The following is a 16,611-nucleotide window of genomic DNA, read 5'->3' on the forward strand; positions in this document are numbered from 1 at the left end:
ATAACAATAACTATATTAGTGTTCACACCAGCGGACGATAACTATAACAATAACTATATTAGTGTTCACACCAGCGGACAATAACTATAACAATAACTATATTAGTGTTCACACCAGTGGACGATAACTATAACGATAATAATATTAGCATCCACACCAGCAGACAATAACTATACCAATAACTATATTAGTGTTCACAACAGCGGACGATAACTATAACAATAACTATATTAGTGTTCACACCAGTGGACGATAACTATAACGATAACTATATTAGTGTTCACATCAGAGGATAATAACTATGACGATAACTATATTAGTGTTCACATCAGCGAACAATAACTATAACAATAACTATATTAGTGTTCACACCAGCGGACGATAACTTTAACGATAACTATATTAGTGTTCACACCAGCGGATGATAACTATAACAATAACTATATTAGTGTTCACACCAGTGGACGATAACTATAACGATAACTATATTAGTGTTCACATCAGCGGATAATAACTATGACGATAACTATATTAGTGTTCACAGCAGCGAACAATAACTATAACAATATCTATATTAGTGTTTACACCAGCGGACGATAACTTTAACGTTAACTATATTAGTGTTCACATCAGCGGACTATGACAATAACTATATTAATGTTCACACCAGTGGATGATAACTATAGCGACAATAATATTAGCATCTTCACCAGCAGACGATAACTATAACGATAACTATATTAGTGTTCACACCAGCGGACGATAACTATAACAATAACTATGTTAGTGTTCACACCAGCGGACGATAACTATAACAATAACTATATTAGTGTTCACACCAGCGGACGATAACTATAACAATAACTATATTAATGTTCACACCAACGGACGATAACTATAACAATAACTATATTAGTGTTCACATCAGCGGACAATAACTATAACAATAACTATATTAGTGTTCACACCAGTGGACGATAACTATAGCGATAATAATATTAGCATCCACACCAGCAGACGATAACTATAACGATAACTATATTAGTGTTCACATCAGCGGACGATAACTATAACAATAACTATATTAGTGTTGACACCAGCGGATGATAACTATAACTCTAACTATATTAGTGTTCACATCAGCGGACAATAACTATAACAATAACTATATTAGTGTTCACATCAGTGGACGATAACTATAACAATAACTATATTAGTGTTCACACCAGCGGACGATAACTATATTAGTGTTCACATCAGCGGGCGATAACTATATTAGTGTTCACACCAGCGGACGATAACTATAACGATAACTATATTAGTGTTCACACCAGCGAACGATAACTATAACGATAACTGTAACAATAACTATATTAGTGTTCACATCAGCAGACAATAATTATAACGATAACTATAACTATATTAGTGTTCACACCAGTGGGTGATAACTATAATGATAACTATATTAGTGTTCACACCAGCGGACGATAACTATAACGATGACTATATTAGTGTTCACACCAGCGGACGATAACTATAACGATGACTATATTAGTGTTCACATCAGCGGACGATAACTATAACAATAACTATATTAGTGTCCACACCAACGGACGATAACTATAACGATAATTATAACGATAACTATATTAGTGTTCACACCAGCGGACAATAACTATAACAATAACTATATTAGTGTTCACACCAGTGGACGATAACTATAGCGATTAATAATATTAGCATCAACACCAGCACACGATAACTATAACGATAACTATAATAATGTTGACACCAGTGGACGATAACTATAACAATAACTTTATTAGTGTTATTAGACAATAAATATAACGATAACTATATTAGTGTTCACACCAGCGGACGATAACTATAACTATATTAGTGTTCACATCAGCGGACGATAACTATAACAATAACTATATTAGTGTTCACATCAGCGGACGATAACTATAACGATAACTATATTAGTGTTCACATCAGCGGACGATAACTATAACAATAACTATATTAGTGTTCACACCAGTGGATGATAACTATAGCGATAATAATATTAGCATCCACACCAGCAGACGATAACTATAACGATAACTATATTAGTGTTCACATCAGCGGACGATAACTATAACGATAACTATATTAGTGTTCACATCAGCGGACGATAACTATAACAATAACTATATTAGTGTTCACACCAGCGGACGATAACTATAACGATAACTATATTAGTGTTCACACCAGCGGACGATAACTATAACGATAACTGTAACAATAACTATATTAGTGTTCACACCAGCGAACGATAATTATAACAATAACTATATTAGTGTTCACACCAGCGGACAATAATTATAACGATAACTATAATGATAACTATATTAGTGTTCACACCAGCGGACGATAACTATAACGATAACTATATTAGTGTTCACACCAGCGGACGATAACTATAACGATAACTGTAACAATAACTATATTAGTGTTCACACCAGCGGACAATAATTATAACGATAACTATAATGATAACTATATTAGTGTTCACACCAGCGGACGATAACTATAACGATAACTATATTAGTGTTCACACCAGCGGACGACAACTATAACGACAACTTTAACGATAACTATATTAGTGTTCACACCAGCGGTCGATAACTATAACGATAACTATAACAATAACTTTATTAGTGTTCACATCAGCGAACAATAGCTATAACAATAACTATATTAGTGTTCACACCAGTGGACGATAACTATAGCGATAATAATATTAGCATCCACACCAGCAGACGATAACTATACCGATAAATATATTAGTGTTCACACCAGTGGACGTTCTGTTTATTATAAGCTGTTTATTATAATACTGTTCTTTTACATTTAGAAGGATTTTGAAAACTACTATATTTACAGTTATCATCCATTGTGTGAACGGGTCTTTACTTTTATTTCTGCATGTGTGATGTTTGAGGAACGAAGCAGACGCTCATCTGTGTGTGTGTGTGTGTGTGTGTGTGTGTTAGAGCTGTCCCAGTGTGATCCTGGACATGTTCAAGTCAAGCGCTCCGGTGGTGTTGGGATGGTTTCTTGGGACGGCAGGAATCATGGTGAGTCCATCTGAACACACACTGAAGTTCATGTCCGTTCACATCCACTCACACTGGAAGCGTGTCCAGTGCTGCAGCATGCTGATCTTCTGTCTTTGTGAGTTTGTCTGCATGTTCCCGCTCGTTGTCAGATGGTGGCGCTGGTGTGCAGTGTCGTCCTCAGCAGACACTCAGTCTTACGCATCTCCTCCTGCATACGTGCTCCTCACCTCCCAGCCGTCAGTCCTGATTCAATTCAATTTTTCAATTCACATTTATTTGTATAGCGCTTTTCACGATACATATCGTTTCAAAGCAGCTTTACAGAGAATGCATGTCAACATTACAATTTGGAGACTGCAGTTAGCTAATAATGTAATAATTTAGGCGATTAACATACAATCACTGTTAGCAATTTAATTGAAGGTAGAAGCAAAGAGCTCCTGGAAAGATGAATTACATATTAACAATAATTAGGATATATAGAAATTTGCGAAATTTGATTCCTCCTGTTCCTCCAGCAGCCCAGCAGATATAACTCTCTCTCTCTCTCTGTCTGTCTGGCAGTTGGTGGCGCTGTTATGCAGCTTCATTCTCTATAAGTCACCTGTCTGCTCCCAAAGTCCTTTTAGCATGTGATGAGAGCAGACCTGACCCTCCACTCGTCTGTCTGATGGAGGGACGAACACTTTCATCAGCCGCGCAGGTCAAGGAGAACCACACCTGAGTGTGTGTGTGTGTGTGTGTGTGTGTGTGTGTACCTTCCAGAAATTATTGTTTTAAAAATGTTTTTTCTTGGTTATACAAATGTTAAGGGAACATTCCATTTTATCATTCTGCGAACATTATGGGAACGTTACATTTGAATGTTTTCAAACGTTCTAAAACAAGTAGAAACATTTAGCAAATGTTAGACGAACATCCAACTAAAATGTTTCAGAACAACATTCCATGAACAAAGTATAGATAATATTTTTGTACTAACGCTTTGAGAACATTATTGAAGACCAGATAACTTTGAACGAATTGTTTGTTTATAACTTTGAGAGAACGTTGCCAGAACGTTAGAAAGGTCCCTGTTAGCTGTGCAGAAACATGTTCAGACACAACCTATAGCCTAAGGTTAGGGTTCATTTCATTTTATTGCATTAACCTTCATTTAATGGAACTTTTCATTTCTGAATTCTGCATAAACGCTGTCTGTTACAATCCCATCCTGAATATTTCATTTTCTTGTCTTGTTGTATGATTAAAACTTCATTTGTTTTTTAGTGTAAAAGATTAAAGAAACTTCCACAAACCCGTCTCAGTCGAGTGTGTTTCATCAGATGTTGAGCTGGATGGTGGTGAGGGGTCAAAGGTCAGGGGTCATCAAATCTGTGATCAGCGCATGAAACCTGTCTGAGAAGATCATGCTGTTCTCTGTGGGAGAGAGAGATGAAGATGAGATGTGGATCTGTGTCGAATAAAAGTGTTTATTCAAAAGTGTCCCGATCTCACCACAGACTGAAGAACTCCAATCATCCTCAATATGTCTCATACACTTCAAACTGACATGAAATAAATCCAAAATATGCAGAAAACTCCAGCTGTGGAATTCTCACATTTTTCTGAGTGTGTGCAGTACACGAGTGTGGCCACTAGAGAGCAGCAGCTCTGTCACATTCTCGGTCAGTGACGTCACAGGCACTCTCTGTCAAGTACAGGTCTCTGCAGGACAGTAATGATTGATGGGCGAGGTCATAAACAGAGCGGCGTTTTTCAGAGCGTTACCTGATTTGCCCACGTCAGAGTGTGGGTAGGGTTTAGGGGTGGGGTCGGGTGAAGGGGATCATTTTCATTGCATGATATATAAACACCCGCCAGTTTGAAAACACCCACAAATACAGAAACGCCCACTTTTGTTCCGCAGTGACCTCATACTCCTCTCTGTAGTTGTGTCTATATACACACTACGCACTCAATACGGTGTACTCAAGCATCTAGTGTACGAGGTTTATTGGGTTATTTTCTCTGATAGCTCTTCCCCTTTGACTGTGTAATTTATGGAATGCCAAGTCTGCCGAAATTAAAAATACATAAATGCATATACAAAGAAATGTAAAAAGGCAAAAATAAATAAATAAATATATAAATAAATATACATAGAAAAGCAAATAAATAAATAAATAAATAAATAATTATTTATACATTTATTTCCTTATTTATGTATATATTTATTTTTTTAACCACATTTATTTATTTTTTCTTATATTTATACATGTATTCATTTCAATTTTTATTTATTTCTACATGTATTTATCTATTTATGTATTCATTTCTACATTTCTTTATTTCTACATTTCTTTATTTTCACATTTATGTATTTCTACATGTCTTTGTCCGTATGGTAATGAGGAGGGCGTGGTTTACCTCAGACATAGCAATCGAGCTCAGAGTAGGCGAGAGCGAAGCGTTGAGGCCACAGTGACACCTTGTGGTGTGCCTGAAATACAACAAGTGTAGCTACTGACGTTGATACTGGGATGAATGACTTGGATAGGTAGTATGGCCAAAATCTTGTATCACGGGGTAAGTCATATAATATCAGCCAAACTGTACTGTGTGACATGGATAGGCTACTCTTTATTCCGGACATGGCCGTAGAACATCGTCTGGTCTGGATTTGTAAAATGTCCTGCGCTGGCAAACATGAACAGCAACATCTTCAGCAGATCTGAGAACAGGAAGCGCTTGTTATTTCCCATTATTAATCATTTGAATGAATGGGCTTGTGTTTGATTGAGATTCAGACACCGGTCAGAACACGGCAAGTGTAACTGGTCTCTTTTTCCTCCTTGCGTTGTGTTTCAATAAAGCTCGTTCTTCAAATTATAGTGCCCCAATCAATTTATTTACTGAGAAAACAGAAGTAACAGAGTGAGTTCATGTAGGCCCATTCCAGCATATACAACGACTCGTGCTGGCGCGCTGGCCTTACACACACAAACTGATAAGTGCAATCGAGTTGAACAACTTCAAAATATACAACCCATGGTTCAAAATAATGTATTCTTACAAAATCAAAACATATACCTGAGAAAACAGAAGTAACAGAGTGAGTTCATGTAGGCCCATTCCAGCATATACAACGACTCGTGCTGGCGCTACAATAAAACACATTTTTCACACTCTTCAGCATCCAATACTTTTCTCAATATTAAATATATATGTTGTTGCCGCTAATATAATCACACATTTAATTAACAATTACAGAGCTTTCAATGACATGACTTACCGCTGGCCTTACACACACAAACTGATAAGTGCAATAGAGGGCGCACACAGTAAAAAGAACCAGCCAGCCAATAAGAAGCCCTGTTATCCCTTATTCTGTCCAATGATCTTCCAGTGTGATTATTTAACTTCTTATTATTTATATTCAGCAAGTGGAGACACACAATGTATATGTACAACTCTGTTACATTCTCCCCTTCTGAACTCCACTTGCAAATAAACAAAAATAAAATATTATGGCGTAATACAACATCCATAACTAATAGGTAACACTCAGGTACAAAGAACATCAGGATTCATAACAGATCTATCTATATATAAAGAAACAAGCAAAACAAAACAAACAAAAAAAACCATTAAAAAAAACAAACGTGGAATGCAATGTAAGTAATCATCCTTACAAAAAAAAAATGCTGATGAATATTCCAGTCCATAGACTATTCTTACGAAGAATTAGAGAAAGGAGAGGTTAGCTACGCCCCTCTTAACTCATAGGTCAACATGCCTGTTACATGTTTATTACACTCAATCAACATACAGCATTCCTTGTAAACACATCTTGGTATACTGACCAAATACATTCACGAATCCAGTGTACAAAACAGAAAGAAAACAAACAAAAGAAAATGAGAAGAAAGAGAAAAAAACAAAAAAACAAAATTAGGTCCACAATTAGATCCACATAGGTGCATTAACTCGGTTTTCTACTTTTTGTACTTGCATTGTTTCAATAAACCTCACCACTGGTCTAATAATCCTTCCAGCTCTTGATCTAACTGTAGTCATCAAACCTCCAACATCATTTTGGTTAACAGATTGAACCGTCATCACCGTAGCTGCATCACTTTGACAATCAACATCTGATGATAGCCTATCCAATGCAGTCAAATTTGAATTTGTGTCCAGATCAGCTTCATGATCAATTGAATATTCAAGTCTAACAGAGTCTTCTAACCCATCCAATACAACTGAGTCAACATCCAACATCTCTGGCCCCTTTTCGGAACCTCTTGAACATTCAAGCTCTGAGACCCACGCTACAGTTCTCTCATCAGCTACAGGCTGAGGTAAGTGTTCCAAAGTTTGGGTTTCTTCACCCCTAACACACTCTTCCACACTCAATGGTCCCTCTGCAACATCATCGGGAAAAGGCAGAAAGTTTACAGGCATGATCAAATTACGATGAACAATCTTCACTTGGCCCGTGGAAGAATTCTCTATTTTGAAAGTATTGGTTTCCGCATTTTTGTCAACTACAATGTACAGACTGTTCTCCCAGCGGTCAGACAATTTTCGTTTCCCCCGCTCTCCCTTATTTGCTAACAGAACCCTGTCTCCAACATCTACTGGAGCACCTTTAAGCTTTCTGTTATAAAGAGCAGCGTGTCTTTTCAGTTGTTTTCCAGCAGTCATCCTTGCAATTGTCACCGCCTGTTTGAGGTCTTTTAGTAAATCCCTGACATACACATCATAGTCGATAACATCATTGTCTCGCAAGACTGACCCAAACAGCACATCAACAGGGAGTCTTGGAGTCCTGCCAAACATTAGTTGAAAAGGTGCATATCCAGTAGTTTCGTGGATTGTACAATTGTATGCAAATGTCAGTGATTTGAGCATTCGGGGCCACCTTTGCTTTGCTGCAGGGGGCAGCGCACGAATCATGTTTCCGAGAGTCCTATTAAATCTTTCCACCCCCCCATTGCCCATTGGGTGATACGGAGTGGTGTGTGACTTTTCCACACCTGCAACAGACAATAACTCGGAAATTAATGCACTTTCAAAATTTGCCCCTTGATCGGAGTGGATTCGTTTGGGGAAACCATATATACAAAAAAAGTTGTTCCATAACTGTTTGGCAACAGCTTTGGCTGACTGATTTGGGCAATGAAAAGCATGTGCCAACTTTGTAAAATGATCAGTGACAACAAGAACATCCACTGACTTATTCTTGCTGTCCTCTGCTGACCAAAAGTCAACACACACAAGCTCCAAGGGTTCAGATGTGACAATGTTTTCAAGAGGAGCTCTAGCCTCTGGCTCAGGAGATTTACCATACACACACCTCTTGCAACATTTGACATAATCTCTCACATCCTTCTCAAGTTTATACCAAAAAAAACGTTGTCTCACCAGATACAATGTCCTTTGCTGGCCCTGATGACCAGCATCATCATGAACCCCCCTCAACACGGTCCCCACCAACAGTTTTGGGACAACATACTGGAATGTCTTTTTCTTTGACACTACATCCTTCGAAACTCTGTAAAGTATCCCTGCTCTCATTACAAACTTATTCCAGGATCTGAGCAGCCTTACAACTTCCACTGGCTCCCGTTTACACTCACGACTAGACGGTTTCTTACCCCTCTCCACATAAGAAATCACTCTAGCCAAGATGCCGTCACTCTGCTGCTTTTCTGCCAACTCCTCGTGGGACAGGCCCTTCAGTTTTGGTTGATCTGTGGGTACAATATGGTTAATCAATTGTGGTAACAAAAGGTCAAAATGTGGGGTAACCACATTAGACCTCTTCGCCTCCATGACTGCAGACACTTCCATCACAGACCAAGAACCAGATGGCCCACTAACAGGTGTTTGTGAATTTACTGCCAGCATACCATGAGTAGGCTCAATAACAGACTCAGTGTCAGGCTCAAAAGGGTGTGCAGACCATCTGAAAACTTCCTGCACTTGTTCCCCCTGGACTGCCGATGCTTCCTTTAACAGTGAGTTATAAGGTACCCTAGTAAGGCGATGCAAGGCACTCTGCTTCACGAAAGGCTCTCTGCTAAGGGCATCTGCAACAACATTCCTTGAACCAGCTATGTACCGAATATCAAACTGATATGGAGCCAACTTGGCAACCCACCTATGCTCGCAAGCATCCAGTTTCGGCTTTGTCAAAATATATGTCAGTGGGTTGTTATCGGTCCATACTGTGAAGGGCCGACCCCTCAACCAGTGACTAAATTTGTCACAAACAGCCCACTTCAATGCAAAAAATTCAAGCCGATGTGCTGGATATTTCGACTGGGCGAACGAAAGTGACTTACTGGCAAAGTAAACTGGCCTTGCAGTATCCCCATTCTCTGGCACTTGTGAAAGTACAGCACCCAGGCCACTACTGGAGGCATCCACTGAAACTAAAAATGGCCTGTTAAAATCCGGATGAGCCAACAAAACACAGTCAATTACGGCTTGCTTAAGACGACTAAATGCCTGCCTGCAATCATCAGTCCAATCCCCTGCAGAGAGCGATCTTTTCATCATGGCCTTCTTACCTTTTTTCCATTTCTGACCCTTAGGACCAGCAATCAACTGGAAAAGTGGCCTTGCAATTACTGAACACTGTTCTATAAATTGCTGGTAATATACAACCATCCCAAGAAAAGAACGTATCTTCTGTTGAGATGGGGCGCCAGTTTTCTCATCCATAAGGTCTGACTCAGTCATTTCAATAATTACCTTGATTTTATCAGGGTCTGAGGCCACACCCGCCTCGCTGACCACATGACCAAGGAACTTCACAGACCTTTGCATAAAATGACATTTCCGTGGAGCTAATTTCAAATTATGAGATTTCAGGCGCTCAAAGACCAACTCCAATCTCTTTAAACCCAACTCTTCATTCGGAGCAAAGACAAGCACATCGTCTAAATAGCAGAGAAGACTCAGGAAATTTTGATCTCCAAAAATTCAGAGCATCATTCTCATAAAAGTCGCCGGACTGTTACAAAGTTCTGAGGAAGGCGGTTATACTCATATAACCCAAAAGGGGATGTGAAAGCAGTGAATTTGCGGTCTTCCTCATGTACTTCAACATTGTAGTAACCGGATGTCAGATCCATAGTGGAAAAAAAAACATTGCCACCCAGCGCAGCTAAAGCATCGGCTTGATGTGGCAGTGGATGAGCATCCTTTACAGTTCGAGCATTGAGCCACCTAAAATCTGTGCAAAGTCTTAAATCTCCATTTCTCTTCCAAACAATAACAAGAGGGGAAGCATACTCACTACTGGATCTCCTGATAATTTCCCTCTCCTCCATTTCATCCAAAGCCTGCCTGAGCTTATCATACTGATTAGGTGGAAGCCGTCTGTATGGAAGCCTAAAAGGATGCTCATCACTTAACCTTATTCGATGTACATAGCCCTCAGCCTTGCCACAATCAAGTCTGTGTCTAGAAAAGATACATTCGTACTTGGCAATTAGATCAACAAGTCTTTCTTTCCATTCTGAAGATAACTGACAGGAGCTTAAATCGATATCTGCAAGCCCCAGTTTCCTTAACCTGTCATGAAACTCGCAGTCTTTCTTGGGCACACTGATATCAGACAAACTGCCAGCACTTGAATTGTCAGGAAACTCTACATTGTTGGCATGTTGTCTGATTGAGCATGACAACCCTACATCTGTAACACACGCATCAGGGTCAAAATCTTCCAGTGCCAAACATGGATAAATGTCAGCCAACTTTGCATTACGTCTGAGAGTAACAGACACTGGCGAGGGGTTGATTACTTTAACAGGAACCCATCCATCGGCCCACAACCTTGCCACTGTACGACCAATTAGGACATTTCTGGGTCTTGAGCGGGCTCTGCATGGCTCTGCAATGATGGCACTGCCAGCTGACAAATTGTTTAAATTAGAAAGTTTTGCCCAGACTAAATGCTCCTGTAGAGGTTCAAGTGTTACTGAATTCTTCAGTTTAACTGTTCCAACCTTTTCTGGGACAACCGTTCCGTTCCATCTCTCAACATTAGCCAGTAACTGAATAAGTTTGCCATCTTCAGAATTTATATTCACATGGGATGTCATTTTTTCCATCACTTTTCCTTGCTTTTTCAACTCTTTGATCAGGTGTTTTATCACGTTACTGCCCACAATGAGTTCATCAACTTGGCCGACTACGATTAAGGTTGGAACCTGAACAGTACACCCATAAACAGTCATGTTTATGTCACACATACCGACTGGTTTTGTTTTTGACCCCCCACAGCCGACCAGTACTATGTCAGATGGAGTCACCAGTTTCAGGATGTCAAAAATAGGTCCAGGACCATCACTCAAGTCAGTTTTTGCATAATTGCGTAGGGCTATTTTAACAACATCACGTGCCCGCCCCATTAATCGGCTCAGAACTTCTTCCGCCTGACATTCTTGGTTATACTCACGTTTACGCAAGTATACTGACATCAATTCCACCCATTCATATATTGTGCATTTATCAGAACCATCCCCACGGTAGTATGCTGGCTCTTTAATATCAGATTGTAATACCAGCTTCAAATTTTGCATTTCAGAGGGCACACTGCTTCCAGCATGTCCCGCTCTCGACTCCAGACAAGATACGATGTTCTCACTGATGGATTGACCTATTTGTTTCACAACAGTGGCCAACATATCCATAGAAATACTGCCCTCTGTCGTTGCAGCCCTTAATTCATTCACTATCTGTCACATTAACCACAGGCTGATCAATTGGATGTGTTTCCCCGCAATTTTTGTAATTTACCCGTGGCGTGGAAGTTAGTGGGTAGCCAGAAAACCCCCTACCCACAGAAAATGTTACATCAGTTTGATACACGCCTCTCCCTCTACCCAGACCTGGCGTGTTAAATTTCTCCATCTTTTCACACTCTACTGAACCCAAAATTAAACAACCCACTACAATAAACTAATGTTTCCAAAACAGTAAATATTTCAGATAATGTGCATATAAATCAAATTTTGAATAGTCAAGGTCCCAATCTATTAATTATACTCAGTTCTATGTTCATATATGCGTGTGCAGTAGTGTACGCAACCACCTTCACTTCCAAGCTCCGCTCTGCGTTGATGCTCTGAACTCTGCTCTGCGTCGATGGCTCAAGTTTTGCCTCGCGCTAGTCCTCCGACATCCGCCTCGCGCCAATCCACCGAAGTCCGTCGTGCACCGCCGCTCGGATGTCCGCCTCGCGTCGATCCACCGAAGTCCGTCGTGCACCGCCGCTCGGATGTCCGCCTCGCGTCGATCCACCGAAGTCCGTCGCGCACCGCCGCTCGGATGTCCGCCTCGCGTCGATCCACCGAAGTCCGTCGCGCACCGCCGCCCGGATGTCCGCCTCGCGCCAATGCAGAGTTCCTCCTCGCGTCACACGACCGACACGGATGCTCAGAAGACCGATCACGGCACCAATGTAACTGGTCTCTTTTTCCTCCTTGCGTTGTGTTTCAATAAAGCTCGTTCTTCAAATTATAGTGCCCCAATCAATTTATTTACTGAGAAAACAGAAGTAACAGAGTGAGTTCATGTAGGCCCATTCCAGCATATACGACAACTCGTGCTGGCGCGCTGGCCTTACACACACAAACTGATAAGTGCAATCGAGTTGAACAACTTCAAAATATACAACCCATGGTTCAAAATAATGTATTCTTACAAAATCAAAACATATACCTGAGAAAACAGAACAGAGTGAGTTCATGTAGGCCCATTCCAGCATATACAACGACTCGTGCTGGCGCTACAATAAAACACATTTTTCACACTCTTCAGCATCCAATACTTTTCTCAATATTAAATATATATGTTGTTGCCGCTAATATAATCACACATTTAATTAACAATTACAGAGCTTTCAATGACATGACTTACCGCTGGCCTTACACACACAAACTGATAAGTGCAATAGAGGGCGCACACAGTAAAAAGAACCAGCCAGCCAATAGGAAGCCCTGTTATCCCTTATTCTGTCCAATGATCTTCCAGTGTGATTATTTAACTTCTTATTATTTATATTCAGCAAGTGGAGACACACAATGTATATGTACAACTCTGTTACACAAGGAACCAGCGCACTATTGATCAATGCATTTGAAACGAGACCACAAATTCACTTCACATTCATATTTCCTACTTTTACATGCACAACATGTGACAAACGCTTAAAATACTACACATATTTCAAAGATCCAAAATAGAACGAGGCGTCGGTTACAGTATTTTGTGGCGTCGCGTCACTTCCCGTGTGGACAGTCACAGCATCACTGATTATAATGGGTTTTCTTGGTGTGGTCTTATTATTAATATCACGTCTTAGGTCAAGTTATGGAAATATCCAGAATTAGTCTAGACAAATCAAAATGAGCCCATGGAAACGGAGCTGGTGAAACACACGCCATGCATTAAACATACACAGATGCATCATGCTCTTTCAAACAGCACCTGTCGCGTGGCCTCACATTTTTGAGCTAACTGCATTTTAATGTAATTTCCAAAACAATACTGACAGCAACAGAAACAAACTTATTTTCTATTAAGCGGTGGTAGCCTTTAGCCTACCCCCATAAACTGATGTCCCGGGGCAACCTTATTAAATGTGTGAACGCCATGTTCATTCCAATCCATAAATTCAGTTAGATGACAAGGCTGTAGGGCAGTTACCAGTAAAATCCAGTCAGAGCTTCATCAGAGCCATCATACAGAAGAGAATAAATACAGAATAAATGTTTTACATTTTGAAGACAGAAATATGACATGATGGAATCAATGAAATGATACGTTTAATATGAAACTAAAACAGACAGCAGGTGGCGGCAACAGCATTTACGCTCCAGATAAATGATTTGTTATTAAAGCGTCTACGTTCACAACCATCAACAATTTTAACATGAAAACAAGCATACTGTATGTGTGATTTGGTAAGGCAGCCGATACAAATAATAAATAACAATTGCCTTACCTAATGCAGCAAAATCCTGCATTTTGACTGGGCCCGGTTCCAGTATCAATCACAGAGGGTGCTTCTGAAATTAGTGAGGGTATTTCTCACCCTTTTCTATGGCCCACGATGATTACCGTGTCAGTCAACGCAATCTCGAGAGTGAATCCCGCGTTTATATGCGGATGGGACTACGTATTAAAGCAAGTATGTGACCGTTTGTAGAGCATGGAAAAGAAAAGTTTTATCCAAATTCGGAATATTAATTATTAAATATCGCCTAAACAGCGCGCAAAGAGCGCTACCTTTATAATCACTAAAAAGCTGCCACTCATTCAGTGAACGCGATCTCACAGCGTTCCGTCATATTAATCAGTGAAGCTAACTACACAGTGAGTCTCTTATTTATATAATGTCTACACTTTGTTCGAGAGGATTTTCAAGCGTGCAGAACTCAGCACTGGACAAAAACTCGAGCGGTGACTGGATTCTAACTTAAACACCTGTGATTGGCCGTTGTGTTCAAGAAATAAGCGAACTTGTCTGTGATTGGCTACATTGCTCACCGAAGCAAAAACACGCTGTAAATAAAATAATTTGCACTCTTGTTTGCTAACTCTTTTTCTCTAATAATATGAAATTATTACGAAGAAAACAGATCCTAGACCAGCAGTAATGGGTAGCTTTTCCCTCTAAAAGCAATCAGAAGCAGCAGCAGGCTGAATCAAGTCCGGAGGGGGGCACAGGGATGTCCATGATGGGGCCAGGCCCCCCCTCTAGCGCAGAGAGGGGACATGTTCAGGGGAACATAGCCACTATGGCTATTCAGAACTGGAAATTACAAATGCATTAATATTTTGTTCTGAATTTCAGAAAATACAGAATAGAAGAATTATTATATTAACCTTTACTCAGGGTGCGATCTGTAGGGGGGATTTCCCCCTTCTGGTCTTTGTCTGCTGGATTATTGTCATGGTTAACGCGCCTCGATCCATGCAGGGTTTTTCAGAAAGTCAGCGCGCGCCAAAGTGACAGAAGTGACTGTGACTCAATGCGATAATAACCTATTGTACATAATAAACTGACCAGTAAATGTATCAAGAGCCTAAAAGGGTGCGATTTGTAAACAAACCAAAAAAAAAAAAGTAGTTACAGTCACTTCTGTCACTCTGACTTTCTGATAAGCCCTGCATGGATTGAGGCGCGTTAACCATGACAATAATCCAGCAGACACAGGGATACATGGACCAGAAGGGGGAAATCCCCCCCTACAGATCGCACCCTGAGTAAAGGTTAATATAATAATTCTTCTATTCTGCATTTTCAAATATTAATGCATTCGTAATTTCCATTTCTGAATAGCCATAGTGGCCCCGAACATGTCTCCTCTCTGCCACCTTTTTGAACATTTGGTCATGTATTTTTTTAAAAAAAATAATGCATTAGGCCTACATAGGAATTATCACAGAAACAAACCTACAGCTGAACCGCTGCAACACGTGCTGTTGTTCTTGAATCAGAGTATTTGAAGGAATCAATGAATGGATTGAACTCACTCGTGAAGACAGCGACATGCCGCCACCTGCTGTCTGTTTTCGTTTCATATTAAATGTATAATTTCATTGATTCCATGCGTCATATTTTTTATATTTCTGTCTTCAAAATGTAAAACATTTATCTCATAACATTTTTATGCACTTGTAGGCTAACTGCCGTGTAAATGCATTCATGTCTCTGATGAAGCTCTGATTGGATTTTACTGGTAACTGCCCTACGGACAAAGAAATGTAAAAATACATAAATGTGGAAATGAACAAATATGGAAATAAATACATAAATGTGGAAATAAATAAAAATCGAAATTAATAAATGTATAAATAAAAGAAATAATAATGAAAAGTGGAAAAAAACAAATATATACATAAATAAGGAAATAAATGTATAAATAATTATTTATTTATTTGTATTTATTATTATTATTATTATTTATTTATTTATTTAGCTTTTCTATGTATATTTATTTATATATTTATTTATTTTTGATCGGCAGACTTGGCATTCCATATAATTAAAGCTGTGACAGTCGAGTGATGAAGTTTCCAACATTCCACACTTCTGTTTTCCGGTTAATTAGGTGCATCATCCGGGTGTTTGAAGTGCACTTTTTCTAGTTGGGATTTTCAGTCTGAACAGCACAGAATAGTGTGCAAGTACGTGAATTGGGACGTGAAGGTTTTAGACATGACAAGGCAAACATTTAATCACTGAAAACTGATTGACTTGGGTTAGTGGTGGACCAAAAAAATTAGTAAACACTAATATAGCTGTCATTATGGTTATCGTCCGCTGGTGTGAACACTAATTCTCGATAAGTTATCGTTATAGTTATCATTATAGTTATCGTTATTGTTTGCTTGTGTGGATGCTAATAAAGTTATCATTATAGTTATCGTTCATTGGTGTGAACACTAATATAGTTACAATTATAGTTGTCATTATAGTTATCGTTATTGTTCACTGGTGTGG

The 16,611-nt window shown here is 39.4% G+C and overlaps 2 protein-coding genes across 5 annotated transcripts in view; both read left to right on the forward strand.

Moving 5' to 3' along the window:
- Positions 1–4,315, forward strand: part of zgc:65811 (uncharacterized protein LOC393524 homolog) — a 92,629-nt gene extending 88,314 nt beyond the window's left edge. The window contains exon 10 of one of the 2 annotated variants that reach the window (XR_007928710.1): positions 4,224–4,315. The gene's annotated coding sequence lies outside the window, so the exon portion shown is untranslated. Of the gene's footprint in view, positions 1–4,173 lie in introns of both variants that reach the window. The other variant, XR_007928711.1, reaches the window with a different exon arrangement.
- LOC127508199 (CD9 antigen-like) overlaps positions 1–4,315 on the forward strand; it is a 66,422-nt gene extending 62,107 nt beyond the window's left edge. For 2 of the 3 annotated variants that reach the window (XM_051885956.1, XM_051885955.1), the window contains exons 8-10: positions 3,039–3,122; positions 3,254–3,340; positions 3,669–4,315. In XM_051885956.1, coding sequence (XP_051741916.1) covers positions 3,039–3,122; positions 3,254–3,340; positions 3,669–3,740 — 243 coding nt within the window. In that variant the 3' untranslated portion in view covers positions 3,741–4,315. The remainder of the gene's footprint in view (positions 1–3,038; positions 3,123–3,253; positions 3,341–3,668) is intronic. The other variant, XM_051885957.1, reaches the window with a different exon arrangement.
- Positions 4,316–16,611: the final 12,296 nt, after the last annotated feature.

This window comes from Ctenopharyngodon idella, chromosome 3 (genome assembly GCF_019924925.1).
Source record: "Ctenopharyngodon idella isolate HZGC_01 chromosome 3, HZGC01, whole genome shotgun sequence".
NCBI classification, from domain to species: Eukaryota; Metazoa; Chordata; class Actinopteri; order Cypriniformes; family Xenocyprididae; genus Ctenopharyngodon; species Ctenopharyngodon idella.